Source organism: Aspergillus heteromorphus (assembly GCF_003184545.1).
Source record: "Aspergillus heteromorphus CBS 117.55 chromosome Unknown BO70scaffold_19, whole genome shotgun sequence".
Lineage (NCBI taxonomy): Eukaryota > Fungi > Ascomycota > Eurotiomycetes > Eurotiales > Aspergillaceae > Aspergillus > Aspergillus heteromorphus.
Window position 1 is genome coordinate 305,879 of NW_020290424.1, and position 17,079 is coordinate 322,957.

Genomic DNA, 17,079 nt, shown 5'->3' on the forward strand with positions numbered 1-17,079 from the left:
TATCTATCTAGTGAGATGAGTGAATGAATGAGTGACTCATATCCAGATTCCAACAAACAGCCAACCACGGAACCCGGAACCATAGATTTCGATGATTCTAATTCCTGATGATCCATGATTCTAGGCCAGAGTGGAGTTAGTAGGGTAAGGAAGTAGGGTAGGGCTTCTGCTGGACCCTTGGTTTTCTGACTTTCTGTGGGTTTGGCGGGCTGTCTAAATTAATTCTAAAGTATGGATGCACCATCTTGATACGCTGTGCTGTGTGGGTGTTTTTTTTTTTTTTCTGTTTCTTCATGATCTTGAGGTGTTCGGGATCTTGTCGGAATTATGCATGCTTGACATTCTGTGTTTAGTTATGCCCGGCACTGATGTGCCACCTATGCTCATCACATGATGTCTAGTTGGATTAGCTGTTTTATGCTCATAAGTAATAATGCACATGTTTGCATAAATATCCCCGTCGTGCAGTTACTGGACAGTCACCTACTCCATAGTATACCTGAATCAATCAGATTCCTTACTAGCTACATCCATGATTCCCAGTCATGCAGTGAAACACCACCAGGACCAGGATGACTAGATACATCTAGTACTTGATCTACAATCTCCTGCATCAGCGCCGAGTGGCGCCAATTTTCAGAATATACTAACAAAAAACAATGATGATGTATCACCTTCGCCACACGAAACAGCTTTCGGAGTACATAGCTGCTATCTATCATGGCTTTCCATATTATTGATGCCCGTGCCTAAATTCTTCGATCACTTGACACGAGTCGAACAATGGGAGACCCCGCGGGTACTCGTCGCCTGCCCTGCTAGTGCATCTTGGCCGACCCACCACCCCTTGCGGGTGTTGGTCGGCCTCACCTCACGACAAATTCTATCATATTCATTAAATCGAGGTTTTATTAGCTACCTAATTAGGCAGTTTCAACGCTCGGAAGCACGCAGAGAAGAATCAATGTAGAATAAATGATTACTCTGAGGGGTTTGAGCCTTCTCCGCAGATTTCTGACTCGGAGTAGAATCCCTAGAGTTTTTGATATCAAAATTGGCCTTCAATAATTCTAATCATCTCTTCTTCATTGAATTCCACATCTGCGAGATTTCCTTGGCCTTTCTTATATCAACACGATTCTTGACCTGCCCTGCATATACAATGCCAATTGTATTGGCTCTCTATCTCGTTCGTGGCTGGTAGATAGGCTTTCTTTTCTCGGAATATTTCTTCTCTAGTAGTCTTTTATGAAAGGCTAGGAATAGTAGAAAGACTCTGTATGTCCTGATTTCTGGCAGGAAAGTATGTCACGATAGATTCAACCCTCCCCTGCCCTATCCTAAAGTCTGTTTCATCAATATTGTAGATGTCGCTTGAATTAAGACCGTAGGACAAGATAATGCCCTCAAGTATATTAAACCAGTCCAGTATCATTGTTGGATCCTTGGATTGGGCTCTTTGATAATCATTGACATCTCGCTGGGCTCTAGTATACTTTTTGTTTCGTTTTAAGAACCTGTATGCCCACATCTTTGAGAGTTTTGGGGGTGATAGGCCATGGTCAGGTTGGCTATGCCAAAGAATTGACTCGGCCGCTTGATAAAATCAATTTAAAGATTGGAGAAGCCTCTATATTATCAAGTAAATCAATGTAATCAATTAAAATCTTATTCTGAGTCTTATCAAGTCGATCGTCTGCAGTTTCTCGGGTGCTTTGTGACTGTTTTTCCTGGATTCTTTCATATAATCGGCTATACGAAAGATTCTTTTGCCTGGCCAATTTGACTGTCTTGATAAATATTTCTAGACTTCTTAAATAATAGAATTCGCGCGCAGCGGTCTTATATTTAGGTTTCTTAAGTAGATAAGCCGAGGATATGATAGAAATATTGATAGTTTGATACTTGAAGGTCTGAATAGCTTCGTATTTAAAATTTGCCGTGAGGTTAAGATTGTTGTGAGGTGTGGCCGACCAACACCCGCAAGAGTGTTGGTCGGCAAAGCAACTAATGGTGTAGGCGACGACTAGATAGTGTTTGACGTCATCCCCCCCCCTTTTCCCTCCTCCCCAAAACCCCGGGGTAAGTAATTGTTAGATCGACCCTGTCTAGTCTGTCTGTCTCTCTATCTGTTTGTCTGCCCTGAATGCAACCATGCCTGGACTACTATCAGCGGTGACCCTGCTAGGCGCAGGCACGCAGGGGACCCGACTTGCTTTTATGGTTTGTGAACCACCACCATAATCATCATCACCAGCAGCAGCCGGTCAGACGTCGATGAGATGAACCGAACTTGTTATCTTCCGCGAGCTAATCTAAGAGAGATTTCAGTGGTCGCGTCTAGGAAAACCGGTCTACCTGGTCGACAAGAACCCAGCGCAGTTGACGCAAGCAAAGCGGGAAATCGATGTCCTGAGGAAATCCGCCGTCGCGGGGCCGCCGTCACAATGGGGGGATATTATCTGTGCGCCGGCAAATGAGCTTTCTACTTCGGTGGCGAAGTCGTGGCTGGTTGTTGAGGTATGGTGTTTCCTGTGGCTACTGGTCGATAAGACTAGAGGTCGAGGTCGTGGGGATTGGGCTGATATCGAGGGTCTATAAGTGCGTCCCTGAATCACTGGGTCTTAAGCGCTCGATCCTGCAGCAACTCGGAGATCGCGCCGGTCCGGATACCATCATCGCGTCCAACTCCAGTAGCTATGATATTGTGGAGATCATGCGCGGGCTGGAGGTGAATCATCCGGAAAATTTCGTGAGTTTACATTCTTGTGAGTATCCTTTCCCTCTTTTTATGTTCTCGGATGATATACTGATAATCGGTATCAGACTGGCCGCCAGAAACACCGGGTAAGATATCCCAACACTTGTGTCCTGCATGATAGAAATATAGAAATAGCTGACTCCGTCGTCCTCATTATCAACAGCCATCGAAATCATGGGCTCGACCCAAACCCCCAGCGAGACTATCTCTCTCCTGATGCAGCAAACAAAAGCCCACGGGTTTGACCCATTCCATGTCAAGCGCCCTTCAACGGGATATATCTACAACCGGTACCCTCCTTCCCCTTCCCTCCCCTCTCCCGACTCGCAGTTATCAAGCAGCATGCGTGCATGCTAACAATCCCAGAATCTGGGCCGCCATCAAACGAGAATCCCTCCTCACCTTATCCGAAGGCGTCGCCACGCCGGCCGAAATCGACGGCATCTTCAAGTCCGTGCTGAAGACGCCCAAGGGGCCCTGCGAGCAGATGGATGTCGTCGGTCTGGATGTGGTCCTGGATATCGAGAAGCATTATGCGGAGCTGCGGCCCGGGCTGCCGGAGGAGCCGAGGAAGTTGCTACAGGAGATGATTAGGAAGGGGCAGTTGGGGGTAAAGTCGGGGACGGGGTTCTTTGAGCATGGGGATGGTGGGAAGCGGGAGTAGATTGTAGAAAGGGAAGGAGCGGGTCTGTTGGCAGTCGGTATTTACTACTGTGCTGGTTGTATGGCGGTTCGGCAGGGAGTTTTGTATGTACTTATTGATTTGTATGGGTAAAAAAGCTTGGCTGGTTATCCTTACATATCTAGTCAATAAAATTTCCGAATAATAATAAGTACTAATGCGAGTGTGGAAATAAAGTGTGCATGTATGCGTTAGTATCCCTTGCTCCACAGTGAGGGCAGGGATATATATGTCGCATTCACCACATGCACATCTGCATAAGGTTATTATGCCGGGTGCATATTATTCTAGTTACCCCCGACACCACTCTAGAGCCAAATCTAAATATCAACCCTATAAGTAAATAACCATCCAAAACCCTTTGAAAAATCACAGGAAATGAAACTCTGCGCCGCACGTAATGAGCTTCGCTTCCCGATTAGTCCAAACACCTCCATCAACGGAAGAATGGTTCTTCCCGGACTTACCATCAACCATCAGCTATTATTTCATCATCATTGTGGGATCCAGATCCAAAGACGGCCAGCGAGCCACAACCATGTTTCTACCGGCTCAGCCACAGTCTGCTGAGTTGTCAGAGTGATCTGATCTGATCCGATCTGATCGAAAAACATCTGCCTGGAAGATTCCCTGGTTTCTGGAAGAAGTCTTACACGGATTTCAACGCCGGGGAGGCTGGGCCCACCTATGAGGCTCTGAACGGCATAGTACGGAGCCTACTGTGGCTGATATGGACCACATGCTGTGCTGTGCATGTTGCCATTTAGACAGACAGATTCCAGATTTCGCAAGGAATATGGGCGTCTTTTTTGTAAACCTACGGTCTAGGATTCAGTACGCATTGGGGGATTACCTATGATTATTCGACTGCAGTAAAATCAGGTGGAATGGGGTTGTTGCTAAATATACCCTCGTGTGTGTGTGTGTGTGTGCTGTGCTTACTGCTTAGCCTTAGACACTAAGCGTCTAAGACATGCCCTGGATGGCCAAGAAGGGTCCGGTGGAGACTTACTCACTGCAGTGGAAGATTCGGTGGGTGTCAGTCGGTCATGACGACTTACTTTCACCGCCACAACCTATCCGATATCGCCCTTCCATCGCAGTTATTAGCTGCGCCTTACATATCTATGTGCACCTGTGATTATTGTTCAATTTCACTTGATGTAGGACTGTAGCACAAGAAGATGAAACTTGACGGGATGGTTCAACCGTTCTGGAGATTACTTACGACCTAGATACTACCTACATTGGCTGGATTTCTGCGGGGGCGTCTGGGAAATTAGAGCGAGCGAGCTCATGCGCATCTTTCATGCGTGCGTTCAATTGATTCATTTGTATGAGGTAGATTGTTACAAAGTAGGGAGGGGGCGCATGGCGGCATGAGTGGGGAGACCGTTGATCTTGGCTGGCAGCCTGGCAGGGCCCAGAATTAGAGGTGTATAGGTCATATAGATGACGTGCAGAGTCTGCAGAGTCTGCAGACTGCAGAGTGACCCCTCTGGTTGTCGCCTCGTGGGAGGTGGGTTGAGCTCGAGATTGAGATGGAGATGCAGGGCTGAGGAGGATTTGTTTGGGGCGGAATGTGGTAGTGTTGGGTCGGATTGGGGGTGGTTGTCTCAGAATCGGAGAATGTATGGTCTATGGAGGACAGCGTAGTACAGGGGACTCTGGGGTTGAAGTGTCTGGACTCTGGAGGTGGTGTTGATGTTGAGATTGCGCTGCAAAGCTGTGGCTTGACTGCATGGTATAGGATTAGAACAATCACAGCTGGTAGATAGAAAGTGCCTGTAGAAGATCCAACTTTATCTTCCCTCTTCCTGCACCACGCAGGGCTCCATGTTTCAGACGGTGTGGACGGGGAAGGCTTTGATTATCATCATCGTGAAAAGGGGACTCGAAGATCGCCGGCCGGTCTGTGCTGCAGCTAGACGCCCCCTACTAATAAACTAATAATATTGAGAAAAACTATCGTCTCCCCCTGATTGACCGTCTGGACGAGACACCAAAACAGAAAACAGCTCCAATTCCTCATTCCTCTCCTGCCGCTCCCTTCTTTCCCTTCCCAGTCGTTCCTTACCCTCCTTTCTGGTCGCAATTGTTGTTCTTCTTGTTCTGCTTCTGTTTTCCGTTGGTCGTCACGACTTTCCGCCGCCCGGGCCCGACCGAGCCAATCCTTCATTGCCCTTCGCAGCCGCCAGTGGCTCAGCCGCCTTGTCTCACCCGTCACTCTTTCTTACCTTCTGCCTACACCTTCGCCCGTTCCTGTCCTCCTTCTTCCCCCCCCCACCCCCCACCGCCTCGTCTCGTCTTCTGTCTCTTCGCCTCATTCTCCTCGAGGTTCCGTTCTAGACATTCTCCTCCCGCTCGCAGCAGTCGCAATTCCTCTCCGTTCGCGCGTCCTCCCGTTGTCGTCCGTTGCCCGTACGACCTAAGCTCCAGCCAGCACCTCCGGAATAGACGCCCGACTAGACCACTCTGTCCGACCGACTGTCTGAAAAGACGGTTCTCGCAGCAAACAAGCAATCCGACTGGAGAAATCAGAGGACTGCAATAATAAACCACCACCATGAGTGTATGCTGCAACACCCCCGGTGGTCCCAACTCCACGCTACCCCACCCCTTAATACCACCACTGGCGCATTCTCCAACCCTCCGCTAACTCCCTCAAGTACGGTAACCAAGGTGGCTACGGCCAGTACAACCCCTATGGCGACCAGGGCGGCCACCAGAACCCCTACAGCCAGGTCCCCGATGCCGATGTGGAGCAGGGCAACGGCAGCTATGGTAAGCGCACCGTCCAGTACGCGATCGGCCATGATCTAATCGGCCCTCCCTCCAGAGATGTCCTCGTACGACCAGCCCCAGCAGCCCGCCGACGCGACCACCCTATTGAACAAGTGCCGCGAGATCAACGACGGTATTGCGGATGTCCGCGCCAAGCGCGAGGGTCAGCTTGCGGCCGCCCAGAATGCCTTGCTGGACTCGAGCACCGGGAAGGAGGACCAGGTCACCCGCCAGAACCTGGACTACATCGAGGATGAGGTCAACAACGGCTTCCGGTACCTTCGCGACCTTCTGAAGAAGGTCCGCCAGACCCCCGGCTCCGGAGACAACCGCGTGCAGACCCAGATCGACGTCACCAGCCGCAACCTCCGTCGCGAAATCGAGCAGTACCAGCGCAGCCAGTCCGAGTTCCAGAAGCGCCTGCGCGAGCAGGTCCGCAGACGTTACGAGATCGCCAACCCCGATGCCACCCCCGAGGAATTGGAGCAGGGCGTGGACAGTGTCCTGTTGGGACAGGAGCAGAGCTTCCAGGTATGCATTCCGCAGGAGGATTCGAGCGTTGCTGTTCGCGCGTCGCTAACTCCCTCTAGGTCACCGGTAGCCGCACCAGGCAGGCCAACGACGCCAGACAGGCCGCTATGGAGCGATCGGCCGCGATTCGCAAGATCGAGCAGGATATGATGGAGCTGGGCCGACTGTACCAGGAGGTGGCCGAGCTTGTCCACCAGCAAGAGCCCCAGGTGGAGCAGATCAACCAGGACGCCGACAACGTCGCCACGAACGTGACGAACGCGAACACCCAGATCACGGAAGCGATCGCCAGCGCTCGCCGGGCCAGAAAGTGGAAGTGGTACGCCCTGCTGGTCGTTAGTAAGTAGCGTGAACCCCCGATAGCTGTAGATCAAGCTAACCCATCTAGTTCTTATCATCGCCATCGTTGTTGGTGTTGCCGTCGGTGTGACCGAGGCGAACAAGAAGTCATAAACTGGTCACTAATGCTACTTGCTACTTGGCTTGATCTGATGAACCGACCTTGCTCCAAAATGCTCGCCATGTCAACGTCCCCATATCCCGATACCCCGCGGTATCACCTGGTCCTGTTCTGTTCTTTGTGCCCGTTTCCGCAAGGCTCTCCCGAACTTCGTCTACTGCCATCTTCGCGACTGCACCAGTCGACGAGGGTCGTTTGATTCCCTTGCTTCCGTTGCTATACCACCTTGTTTGTCCGTTTTGGTTTGAAAAGCATGTCGCCCGATCTTTCCTCTGTCCACCGCGTGCTGCCTGCTGCCTGTCGTTTTTCTGTACCCACTGATTGGTCGTGTATAGTTTCTGCGTCTTGGGGCGTGAGCGACTGATGATGCTGTCGCTGCTCGTTGGCTAGGTGCGATTGATGCTATCGCAGTGTATATATTAGAGTCTCTTCGTTGCTCCTGGCTTTGGCGCTAGAACTTTGTCTTAATCGACTACTTTAATAATAATGCTTGCTGATGAATTTAAGACTGCTCGCAGCCTCATTCAGTGTAGTGATAGTGTAGTGGCAATGTAATGTAATGTTACAACGTAGAACCGTCTTAACTAAAAACGCATGCATGCGCATATACATGGGTATCAACTGACTGAACAATCCCCTTCCCTTTCTCTTCCCTCCCCTCATTCTATCGCATATTTTATATCCATATCCATATCCCATATGCACCCTCAAGCCCCATCTAAGCTACGCAAAGCCAGGCCACGCAAAGCAAGAGCTAATTCCCTCCCTCCGCCTTTCTAGCCGCCTCCCTCTCCTCTTCCTCCACCGTCCTCGTCCGCAACTGCAGAGCATGGATGCCCCCCTCGCGACTCATCTCCTCCTTCAGCAGCGCGTACACCATGCGATGCCGTGCTGGTTGGGGCTTCGATTGGAAGAGGGGCGATGTTACCGTCACACTGGTGGGGGATATGGGTTAGCATAGCTGCATTTGTTTGTGTAGAAGCGGTTTGTATGGTTGTGCTGAGGTTGGGGTTGGGGTTGAGTATAGTCCCAGCTATCTGACAGATTCGAAGGAAGGGAAGGGTGGGTAGGGTAGGGATGGTAGGTGTTCGGTGAAGGGCGTACTGGAAATGCGTCTCTCTCGAAGTCGACCCGCGCATTGCGTTGTGGTGGGCGTGCAGATGCGAGTCATTGCGGATGATCAGGGTGGTGGGGTTGAAGGTGGTTGTTATCTGTTGTTGGCAGGAATGGAGCGGTTAGAATGAGGGGTTGTCACGAATTGTGTGAGGGGAAGGGGAGGGAGGACGTACCTTGTCGCGAATGAGATCTTCGACTGGGGTGGTGGAGGATGCGGTGGAAGCCATTCTGGATGAGAGGGGGACGGCGAAGAGGCGGCGGGGGAGAAGGCCTGGGGCGGTGCGGAGGGGGAGCATTGATGGGTAGGGTGGTGGGTGGGTGGGATGGAGGGGAGGTGAGAGGCGCAGAGAGTGAGTGTGGAGGTTCAGGGAGGTGGAGGAGGAGGGGAAGGTGAGGGTATAATGGCGGTAGTAAGTAAAGAGTTGGAGATGGGAATCGGGGGCCCGCGATTGGTCCGTGATGGGGTATCTGGATCGGGAATAGCGCGGGTCTACTCCGTAGGTACGTGGAATATCTCAGCAGACTAGGTGAGATGATTCAATCAATATCCTTTCAATTGGCTCGAACAAGTTGTTTTATTTGTATATATCAATAGCAACGGATGATGATGATATCTGAGCCAATTAAAGAATGTATTATTATGCATGCTGTACGCTCTCATGATAAACTCCTCCCTATAACAGATAAAAATCATTCAGAACTGATACCTAGCAAAAGACGTGGGATTGATTTGTTAATGAGATAGCCAACCCTGTAGCCCCATGACCTTCATACCTCTTCTCCAATACCATCTAAGCGGCGAGACAGATAAACAGGCCATCTGCTATGGTCCACTAACTAGCAAAGGGATGGCTGAGGCAGAACCCCCTCCCCGCCAAGCACCCGTGCCGAGGCCGCAAAGCTCCGGTGCTCCGATGCTCCGATGCGCTTCTTCAAATGACATCAGTCCGCGTCTATCTTTTGCCTTGGGTATCAATCAAGAATACCCGCGGGCTAGCTAGCTCGAGAGCTGTCCGGATTCCTATAAGGTCGCAGCTGGAAGGCGCGTCATGCTCCCAACGGGCCGTTCTCTCATTCAACATGCCCGCACGCGCCGTGATGCCGCTCCTCTCGCGGGGCACCGTTGCCTCGTCTCGACAGACCCTTCTAGCCTCTCGATCCTGCAAGGATCGCACCAGGTCGTGGGTGACTCGTCGATCGTTATCGTCCCTGCCAAATCTACCTCTCTTCCGTGCCTTGCAGAACCATGATCAATCCAACCTGGCGGTCGTGCACAGCTCGTCTGCTCGTTCCTTTACCTACGGCAATTTGGTTGCGGATGTGCTGCAAGCGAAGGAACGACTGGTGGGAACCGACCAGCATGGCTTGTCGGGGGAGAGAGTGGCGTTTCTGGCGGAGAATAGCTACGACTACGTAGGTATGGGTTCCTACACTCCGTTGTGAGTGTGTCTACTGACTGAGATAGTGACGCTCCTGTCCATCCTTGCGAGCGATGCGATTGCCCTTCCCCTCTCCCCGGCTTTCCCGATCGGCGAATTGAAGTACATCATGGACAATTCTCAGGCAAAGGTGCTAGTTGCCACGGAGAAGTATGCGGGGAAAGCGCAGGATCTTCTCAAGGCGGGGCTGGAAAGAGAGCCTGTGTTTGATGTCAAGGAGAAGATCAAGGTCGGCGCGAGCAATTCTGGTTCTGTGTCGTTGGAGGACCTGACGAAGACGTCCCGCGGTGGAATGATGCTCTATACGTCCGGCACTACGAATAGACCGGTAGGTCGCCCGAACCACACCTGAACGATACCACAGCTAACGGAAACAGAAAGGCGTCCTGATTCCCCAGTCGGCGTTGACAGCGCAAGCCGCATCTCTCCTCGAGGCGTGGAGATACACTCCAGAGGACCGACTACTCCATCTCCTTCCCCTGCACCACATCCACGGTACTGTGAACGCCATCGTAACCCCAATTCTCGCTGGATCATCGATTGAATTCATGTTCCCCTTCAACACCGACGCCGTGTGGAAGCGCCTCGCAGCCCCCTTCCTACCCAGCCCTCCAACAGCAGGAGCAAACAGCAAAATCACCTTCCTCACCGCCGTCCCAACTATCTACAACCGCCTCCTCTCCTCCTTTCCCACCCTCCCCTCCGAAACCCAAGAGGCCGCACGGAAAGGCATCTCACCCGAGAACATGCGTCTGAACATCTCCGGCTCCGCCGCCCTTCCCACGCCCATCAAGCAGGCCTGGAAGGACCTCAGCAACGGAAACGTACTGCTCGAACGATACGGCATGACCGAGGTCGGAATGGCAATCAGCTGTGGCCTCGACTTCGCGGACCGCGTCGATGGCAGCGTCGGCTGGCCGCTCCCGTCCGTCGAGGCCCGACTAGTCGACACGGAGACCAACGAAGTCATCCAGCCCGGCGAAGAGCGCGACGCGAACGGCCGAGAACGGGAAGGCGAGATCCAACTTCGCGGGCCCACCATCTTCCAGGAGTACTGGGCTAACGCGAAGGCGACGAATGAGTCTTTCGGCGCGGACAAGGACGGGAAAGGTGATTGGTTCAAGACGGGGGATGTCGCTACCCGTCGTGTCGTCCCCGATGCGGGTAAAGGAACGACGAGTGGGGAATGGGCTCAGGGGCCGATGTACTTCATCCAGGGCCGTCTGAGTGTTGATATTATCAAGACTGGGGGGGAGAAAGTTAGTGCGTTGGAGGTGGAGAGGGAGCTTCTTTCACTGTATGTTTTCTCTTTCTCAGATGTTGCGCTTTCCTGTCATACCTCTCTCCTTCAAGCCATCTGGTGTCTTATGATACTAACCGATACAGACCCCAAATCGCCGAAGCCGCCGTCGTCGGTCTTCCCTCAGAGCAATGGGGCCAGAAGGTTGCCGCCATCGTCGTCCTCAAACCTGATATGGTGAATACCGGACGCAACGGGAAAGCGTGGGGTCCGTTGGACATGCGACGGGCCCTGAAGGACCGACTGGCGAGTTACAAAATGCCGCAGGAAATGAAGGTGCTGGATGGAGTAATTCCGAGGAATGCAATGGGGAAGGGTGAGTTTTTATCAACGTATAGCATGTGGTGTGGCTGAGTGGCTAATTTATGATGCAGTTAATAAGAAGACGCTGGTGAAGGAGGTTTTTGGGATTTAGACTAGGATGGTGGGAGTGGGCTGTATGATATATGGGGAAAGGGGTCGACGTGTGTATGATATTGATTGGATTCGATTATATTGACTGGCGGCACTTGTCGCTTATACATACCACGACAGCAGACAGCAAGTTATTTGCACCCACCACATCTCCAACCATAACCACATCCTTTCTATAACAGACTACACCCCAAACGTCGACCCTATATCCCCCCATCGCACATCCGAAAACACCACCGCCGTCCCCGGATCGACCGCTTCAATCACCTCCGGATTCCCCTCGGTGCTATTACACGGTCCATCACTCCCCGCATCCAACCACTGCATATACGAACTGTCATCATTCCACACACTAAACACCAGCACCATGCCCCTCTCCAGCGCCTTCCCCATCGCCTCCAACCCCCCATGGCTCTCAAACGTCCCCTCACTGTCCCCCTTTTCCACACAATACCGATCCGTGATCGAATCCGTCCGCTGGCCATCCAACTCGACCACCGCGTTGTGGATCACCACGCCGTCCTGGATGTATAGCCTGCGGATCTGCTTCAACGCCTGCCCCTCCCCTGCAGCGTCATTCCCATCACCACTCCCATCAGAAACTGAAGTCCAAAACTGCGTCACCACCCTAACCACCCCCCGGGTATCCACCCTAAACGCGTCCCCCAACCCATAAAACCCCTCCCGCCCCAGCGCATACGGATTAAACCCACACCCCGTCTTGTCGCACACCCCGGCACTCCCACTCCCACACGTCTCCCCCTCACACCCATAAATCCCGGACACATTGCACGAATGCCCCGTGACCGCCGTGGCGCGGGCATTCGCCTCCCACAGATCCATCTCGTTGCAGCACGCCCCGACGTTCGCGGTGTTCGCGACCCCGTTGAACCACGGCTTGATGTAGCATTGCGCGTCGCAGTAGCCGGTGCCGTAGGGGGCGCCGGCGCGGTTGAGCGTGCTGCTGTGCCCGCCGGAAAAGTCCATCTCGGAGAGAAATAGTGCGCCGTTCATCCCGCACGGCAGGTTCGAGACGTCCACTGTGAAGGATATCTCTTGGTTGAGAAGATGGAGCGGTTGGTAGGTCGATCCCGTGGGTGAGAGGAGGTAGAGACGCGGCGAGGCGGTGGTGATGGTTGTTTTATTGTCGGTGTTGGTCTGGAGATATTGGTTTAGGGTTACGCTTCCGAGCGAGGTGGTGGTGGTGGTGGTGGAGGGAGAGACATGCACCCCGTAAGCGCTGTAATCGGATATCCCCTCGATGAGACACTCCTGTGCGCAGGTTGTTGGATCGGGGCAGATGGTCGGGTCGACGGACGTGCTGTTTGCGCAGGGGGTCGTGCTGTTGCGGAGGTGGATGGTGTGGAAGGAGGAGTCCAGGGCTAAGAAGGTGTTTTGGGTCGTGCAGCCGGTGGTTGTGGTGCATTTTTGGGTGAGGAATTGGGGGGGTTGGTTGGGGGTTCGGCCGGGGGTTTGGGATGCCGTGTGGGGGTTAGGAGGAGGAGAGTGAGGAGGAGGGGAATGAGGGTGGTGAGGGTGGTTAGGGCTGGGGCCATTGTGGTGATGGGATGGAGGGATGGGTTTGGAGGGATGAGGGTTGGAGATGGGGTGGATGTGAGGGGTTTATTTTATAAACCATCAGAAATACCATCCCCACCGGCTGTTTCAATTGTTCAAAGAGGGGGTTCGGGGTTTTGCCCTCGATCGATTGGATATACATCTCGTGGCTGTCGACTTTAGGCTCGACGGGCCGGGAAGAGTAGGCTGGTGTTTATCCAGTTTTCCCGCGTAGTCCGGGATGGATCAGATCAGCAGGGTCCATGATCAGATCGGTGGGATGGTCTCTTGTTGGTGGAAATCGGGGATCATACACCCTTGTTTGTGTCGAGTTTGAGCAGTTTGAGCATCGAGTATTGCGAGAAGATTATTGGTGATTGTGGTTGCATTTTTCCACCAACTGGCGGGGGGGTGATTCTGATTCTGACTTTTGAGGTGTCTGGTTTGCTTTATTGAGGCATAGAGTGGTGGGTGTATTAGACAGGTTGCTGGGGGGTAATAAAGGCTGGAAGAGCTTGTGATAGAGGTCATACTGGTGTCAGTTGTTCCTAGAACCCTGAGAGGTAAGACGAGTTCAACTCTCTTTTTGCCCTAGTGGTCTGATTGTTAGGAGGAATGGATTTCTCCGCACTCGTGGATCTGATATCAGCATCATTGTATCTAGAGATATGGAATCTCCGACCATCCATCAATTATGAATCAACATTCTACCCCCTTGGGGTACCTGGTCACTTATTTAGTGGTCGAGTAACTCACTCTGTTTGGCACATCTTAATAATGTATCATTGCGTGCGACTAATATCAGTCCAACCTCGTCCCATCTTATCACATTTTCGATCATCCAGCCTGCCATGCAGCCCAGATATCAATGTAACGTCACATCAAGCCCTATTCCACCCCCTGCCACCGAACACAACTCTCAAGATATTGCAATCACAACCCCCACCAGTATCTTCCCAAACACCTTCTCCCAATCCTCCGTACGTGGCTTATGTCAGTGACCTTTCCAGGCTACTAATCCCTGCAGTCTCGAAGCAAACATGCATCCGAGCCCTGTCGACGGCTCGGAGATATAATGAATGGCGGTGACGGCTTGCCTTGTTATATCCAGGAACTGGGCCAAGTTGCAACGTGGTGGGCTGGTGGGCTGGTGAGAGGCTTGGCTGGATGTCGTATATGCGGTGGGTTTGATTGGCGAGTGGAATTTTGTGTTGGTGATTCGACTGGTTTTTTGAGGCGGCGTTGTGGGTGAGGCTGGATTTGTAGAGCGTGGCATCGATGGATGGGAGGATATGCATGTCTTGGTTGTTGGTAGCATGAGTTGGACAAAGCTTTCCTTCTGTCTTTCTTTCTTTCTTTCTTTCCTTCCTTCATTGAGATTGTTTGTCTCTCGGGAAATAAACAAAGCCCATAAACCCTATCCCTTCTGTATGGCCTTCGCAACCGAAAGGATCGATCGCATCTCACTCCAAGACTATCCAGTATCGAACATCTCCTTTACCCAACGCATTGCAAGTTGAGAATCAAGATAGCAGACCTGGCCAGACCCTCATAGCAAAACCAGAGAACAAAGAAAAGGCCAGCCTCTAGACAAGTCAAGTCAAGTGGAGTAGTCCCAGATAGATCAATGACCTCCCATTTGCTTTTCCTGTGCCACTATCCTGATTAGGGCCACATCATTCCTCTCTCTCCCACCCAGTCCCTACCCTGCCTCCCTATGAGCCACCTATCTAGCCAGCGCTGGAATCTCCACAGTCAAGTAATCCCCTCCCCCCTGCCCGTTTGCATTGCAGAGCCAGGCTAGTCTAGCGAGTGTCTAGTCTAAACAAGCCCCAACAGAACAGACAAAGAAAGATGGCATCTATCTATCCACTATGCATTTGTTGGGGCTCCTTATCACGACCCGATCTCTTAGTCTGTTAGGGCACCTGTCATGTCCGACTCACGGCATTGGGCCAGTTTCTTCCGCTCCGCTGGCTAAGAGACTAGTGCTTATGGTTGGAAAGCTGTCGTCGATGGCGTGCAGGTCTTATATGCAGGGGTTTTTCTGCTATATCCGGATGGTAATAGCAGCAATGGTATTGTCGTGTTTGTGTGTGTGTGTGTGTCTGTGGTATTTAGGTGGTTGCGTTCGCGCCCTACAGTGGCTGTTTGGGTTGAGTTGGGAATTTGTATAGATACTGTGCTCTATCTATCATAGACAGAGGAATTGCGGATTTTACTTTGCAGAATGATTTCTTTTTTCTTACTCTTTCTCATCGTTTATTTCGCTCTGAGGAGTATATACCGGATTTATTTCCATCCTCTTCGCGGAATTCCGGGGCCGAAGTTGGCCGCTGTTACGCATCTTCATGAGTTTCATCATGATGTTGTTCGGGGAGGGAAGTTTCTCTGGGAAATCGAGAAGATGCATGAGAGATATGGTACAGTCCCATCCCTGATGACCACTGCTGTAGCGTCAATTGGCCCAGAGACTCACGATGACAGGTCCAATCGTGAGGATTAACCCCCGGGAAGTCCATATCGCGGATCCAGCCATGTACGACGAGATCTACGCCGCGGGGGGTCGAAAGCGAGACAAAGACCAAGCCATGGTGTCAGCGTATGCATCCCCGTACGCGGCGCTGGCGACCATCGACCATGATCTGCACCGTGCGCGTCGAGCCCCCCTGAACCCATTCTTCTCCAAGAAGGCCGTGCTCGAACTGTCATCCGTCATCCAGGAGAAGATCTCCCTTCTGGCCTGGCACCTGGAGAAGTCCCATGCCGAGAAATCCGTAATCACGCTAAGCACGGCCTTCATCGGCCTGACCGGCGACATCATCACCCATTACCTGTACGGCCAGGACAACGGATACCTGCGGGACAGAGACCTGGCCAAGCGGAACATGGTCTGGGAGATCATGGCGGAGGGCACAAACGCGTGCCACCTCTTCCGCTTCTTTCCCTGCATTCCCACGCTCACGAAGGCCCTGCCTCCGCGACTCATGCGGTTGCTTCGTCCCACGTTGTCGAATGTGTATGATATGCAGGACCAGATTGCGCGCGAGTCTGAGGACGCTTTGTCGTCCCGACGGGGCACGGCGAAGCGGAGGACTATCTATCATGCTTTGAATAGTCCTGATGTGCCGTCCCATGAGCGCTCCCTGCATAGGCTGCGTGATGAGAGCTTTATTGTCTTGATCGGCGGCGCGGAAAGTACAGCCGCGACGCTGAGTTTCGCTATGTATCACCTTCTTCAGAATAGGGAGATGTATTGCAAGCTCCGCAAGGAGTTGCAACGGGCCATGCCGACCCCGACGAGTCATGCGGACTGGTCCCAGCTAGAACGGCTGCCTTATTTGGTTCGTGGAGATAAATACCGGGGTTAGGTTGAGGAAGGTTTCGTCGGCTAATTGTGCATGGCATGTTCAACAGACGGCTGTCATCAACGAGGCACTCCGGTTAGGAGCAGCAGCGCTCCGACCAACACGAGTCGCAACCACCGAGACATTGTATTATAAGGAATATGCCATCCCGCCCGGGGTAAGAACCTCACCTCTCTCGCTTGATGATAAAATATAGCTGACGACGGTCCTGCAAAGACCCCGGTTAGCACAATCAGCTACTTCGTCCACAGGAATCCAGCCATATTCCCAGACCCGGAGAGATTCGATCCGGAGAGATGGATCCAGGCAGCCGAACGAGGTGACAACCTCACCCGATATCTGGTCCCGTTTACGCGGGGGAGTAGGATTTGTGTGGGCATGAAGTGAGTTTTTCTTTGCCCCTGTCTGGTTTTTATATCGGTCAGTGGTCACTTGTACTGGTGCTGACCGTCTGTCTCAGTCTGGCTAACGCGGAACTGTACATGACGCTTGCGTCTGTTGTCCGTCGCTTTGATCTGGAGCTCTGCGACACGCGTCCGGAGGATATGGAGTTTGCGCGGGAGATGGTCGTGCAGCGTCCCGCGAAGGGGGTGTGGACGCTGAAGGCTCGAGTGGCCGGCGTCGGCGAGTAAAAGTGGAGTGGAGATGAGTTGATGAGCTGGGGCCT

The 17,079-nt window shown here is 52.4% G+C and overlaps 7 protein-coding genes across 7 annotated transcripts; 4 read left to right on the forward strand and 3 right to left on the reverse strand.

Moving 5' to 3' along the window:
• Positions 1 to 2,092: 2,092 nt before the first annotated feature.
• Positions 2,093 to 3,425, forward strand: BO70DRAFT_339663 (3-hydroxyacyl-CoA dehydrogenase family protein; the record flags this gene model as incomplete). Its single annotated transcript, XM_025541256.1, has 6 exons — positions 2,093 to 2,223; positions 2,332 to 2,520; positions 2,603 to 2,768; positions 2,827 to 2,847; positions 2,925 to 3,051; positions 3,128 to 3,425. Exons 1-6 carry the CDS (start codon positions 2,155 to 2,157, stop codon positions 3,423 to 3,425), a joined length of 870 nt encoding a protein of 289 aa, XP_025397811.1. The 5' UTR covers positions 2,093 to 2,154.
• A 1,808-nt stretch (positions 3,426 to 5,233) lies between these two features.
• On the reverse strand, positions 5,234 to 5,717 carry BO70DRAFT_71451 (uncharacterized protein). The gene has a single exon (XM_025548672.1). It carries the CDS (start codon positions 5,620 to 5,622, stop codon positions 5,368 to 5,370), a length of 255 nt encoding a protein of 84 aa, XP_025397812.1. The 5' UTR covers positions 5,623 to 5,717; the 3' UTR covers positions 5,234 to 5,367.
• A 292-nt stretch (positions 5,718 to 6,009) lies between these two features.
• On the forward strand, positions 6,010 to 7,211 carry BO70DRAFT_397938 (syntaxin; the record flags this gene model as incomplete). The annotated part of the gene is made up of 5 exons (XM_025546747.1): positions 6,010 to 6,015; positions 6,113 to 6,227; positions 6,283 to 6,758; positions 6,818 to 7,097; positions 7,147 to 7,211. 5 exons carry the CDS (start codon positions 6,010 to 6,012, stop codon positions 7,209 to 7,211), a joined length of 942 nt encoding a protein of 313 aa, XP_025397813.1.
• A 629-nt stretch (positions 7,212 to 7,840) lies between these two features.
• Positions 7,841 to 8,656, reverse strand: BO70DRAFT_363601 (BolA family protein). Its single transcript, XM_025543612.1, has 3 exons — positions 8,508 to 8,656; positions 8,323 to 8,429; positions 7,841 to 8,153 (listed from the first exon to the last, which is right to left on the reverse strand). Exons 1-3 carry the CDS (start codon positions 8,628 to 8,630, stop codon positions 7,973 to 7,975), a joined length of 411 nt encoding a protein of 136 aa, XP_025397814.1. The 5' UTR covers positions 8,631 to 8,656; the 3' UTR covers positions 7,841 to 7,972.
• A 561-nt stretch (positions 8,657 to 9,217) lies between these two features.
• Positions 9,218 to 11,632, forward strand: BO70DRAFT_363602 (acyl-CoA synthetase). Its single transcript, XM_025543613.1, has 5 exons — positions 9,218 to 9,751; positions 9,800 to 10,101; positions 10,151 to 11,070; positions 11,160 to 11,389; positions 11,448 to 11,632. Exons 1-5 carry the CDS (start codon positions 9,415 to 9,417, stop codon positions 11,486 to 11,488), a joined length of 1,830 nt encoding a protein of 609 aa, XP_025397815.1. The 5' UTR covers positions 9,218 to 9,414; the 3' UTR covers positions 11,489 to 11,632.
• A 38-nt stretch (positions 11,633 to 11,670) lies between these two features.
• BO70DRAFT_397941 (glycoside hydrolase) lies at positions 11,671 to 13,433 on the reverse strand (the record flags this gene model as incomplete). The annotated part of the gene is made up of 2 exons (XM_025546748.1): positions 11,671 to 12,869; positions 13,361 to 13,433. The coding sequence occupies 2 exons, from the start codon at positions 13,431 to 13,433 to the stop codon at positions 11,671 to 11,673; spliced, it is 1,272 nt and encodes a 423-aa protein (XP_025397816.1).
• Positions 13,434 to 15,274: 1,841 nt separating this feature from the next.
• Positions 15,275 to 17,044, forward strand: BO70DRAFT_339675 (cytochrome P450; the record flags this gene model as incomplete). The annotated part of the gene is made up of 5 exons (XM_025541257.1): positions 15,275 to 15,472; positions 15,516 to 16,388; positions 16,462 to 16,569; positions 16,629 to 16,795; positions 16,873 to 17,044. 5 exons carry the CDS (start codon positions 15,275 to 15,277, stop codon positions 17,042 to 17,044), a joined length of 1,518 nt encoding a protein of 505 aa, XP_025397817.1.
• Between the last annotated feature and the right edge of the window lie 35 nt (positions 17,045 to 17,079).

Coding starts and splice junctions, on each gene's coding strand:
- BO70DRAFT_71451 (XM_025548672.1), bottom strand. CDS start 5,622: ATGAAGGATTGGCTCGGTCGGGCCCGGGCGGCGGAAAGTCGTGACGAC.
- BO70DRAFT_363601 (XM_025543612.1), bottom strand. CDS start 8,630: ATGCTCCCCCTCCGCACCGCCCCAGGCCTTCTCCCCCGCCGCCTCTTC. Junction 8,430..8,507: donor AAGATCTCATTCGCGACAAG/GTACGTCCTCCC, acceptor TGCCAACAACAG/ATAACAACCACCTTCAACCC. Junction 8,154..8,322: donor TCGAGAGAGACGCATTTCCA/GTACGCCCTTCA, acceptor ATCCCCCACCAG/TGTGACGGTAACATCGCCCC.
- BO70DRAFT_363602 (XM_025543613.1), top strand. CDS start 9,415: ATGCCCGCACGCGCCGTGATGCCGCTCCTCTCGCGGGGCACCGTTGCC. Junction 11,071..11,159: donor GAGAGGGAGCTTCTTTCACT/GTATGTTTTCTC, acceptor TAACCGATACAG/ACCCCAAATCGCCGAAGCCG. Junction 11,390..11,447: donor GAGGAATGCAATGGGGAAGG/GTGAGTTTTTAT, acceptor TTTATGATGCAG/TTAATAAGAAGACGCTGGTG.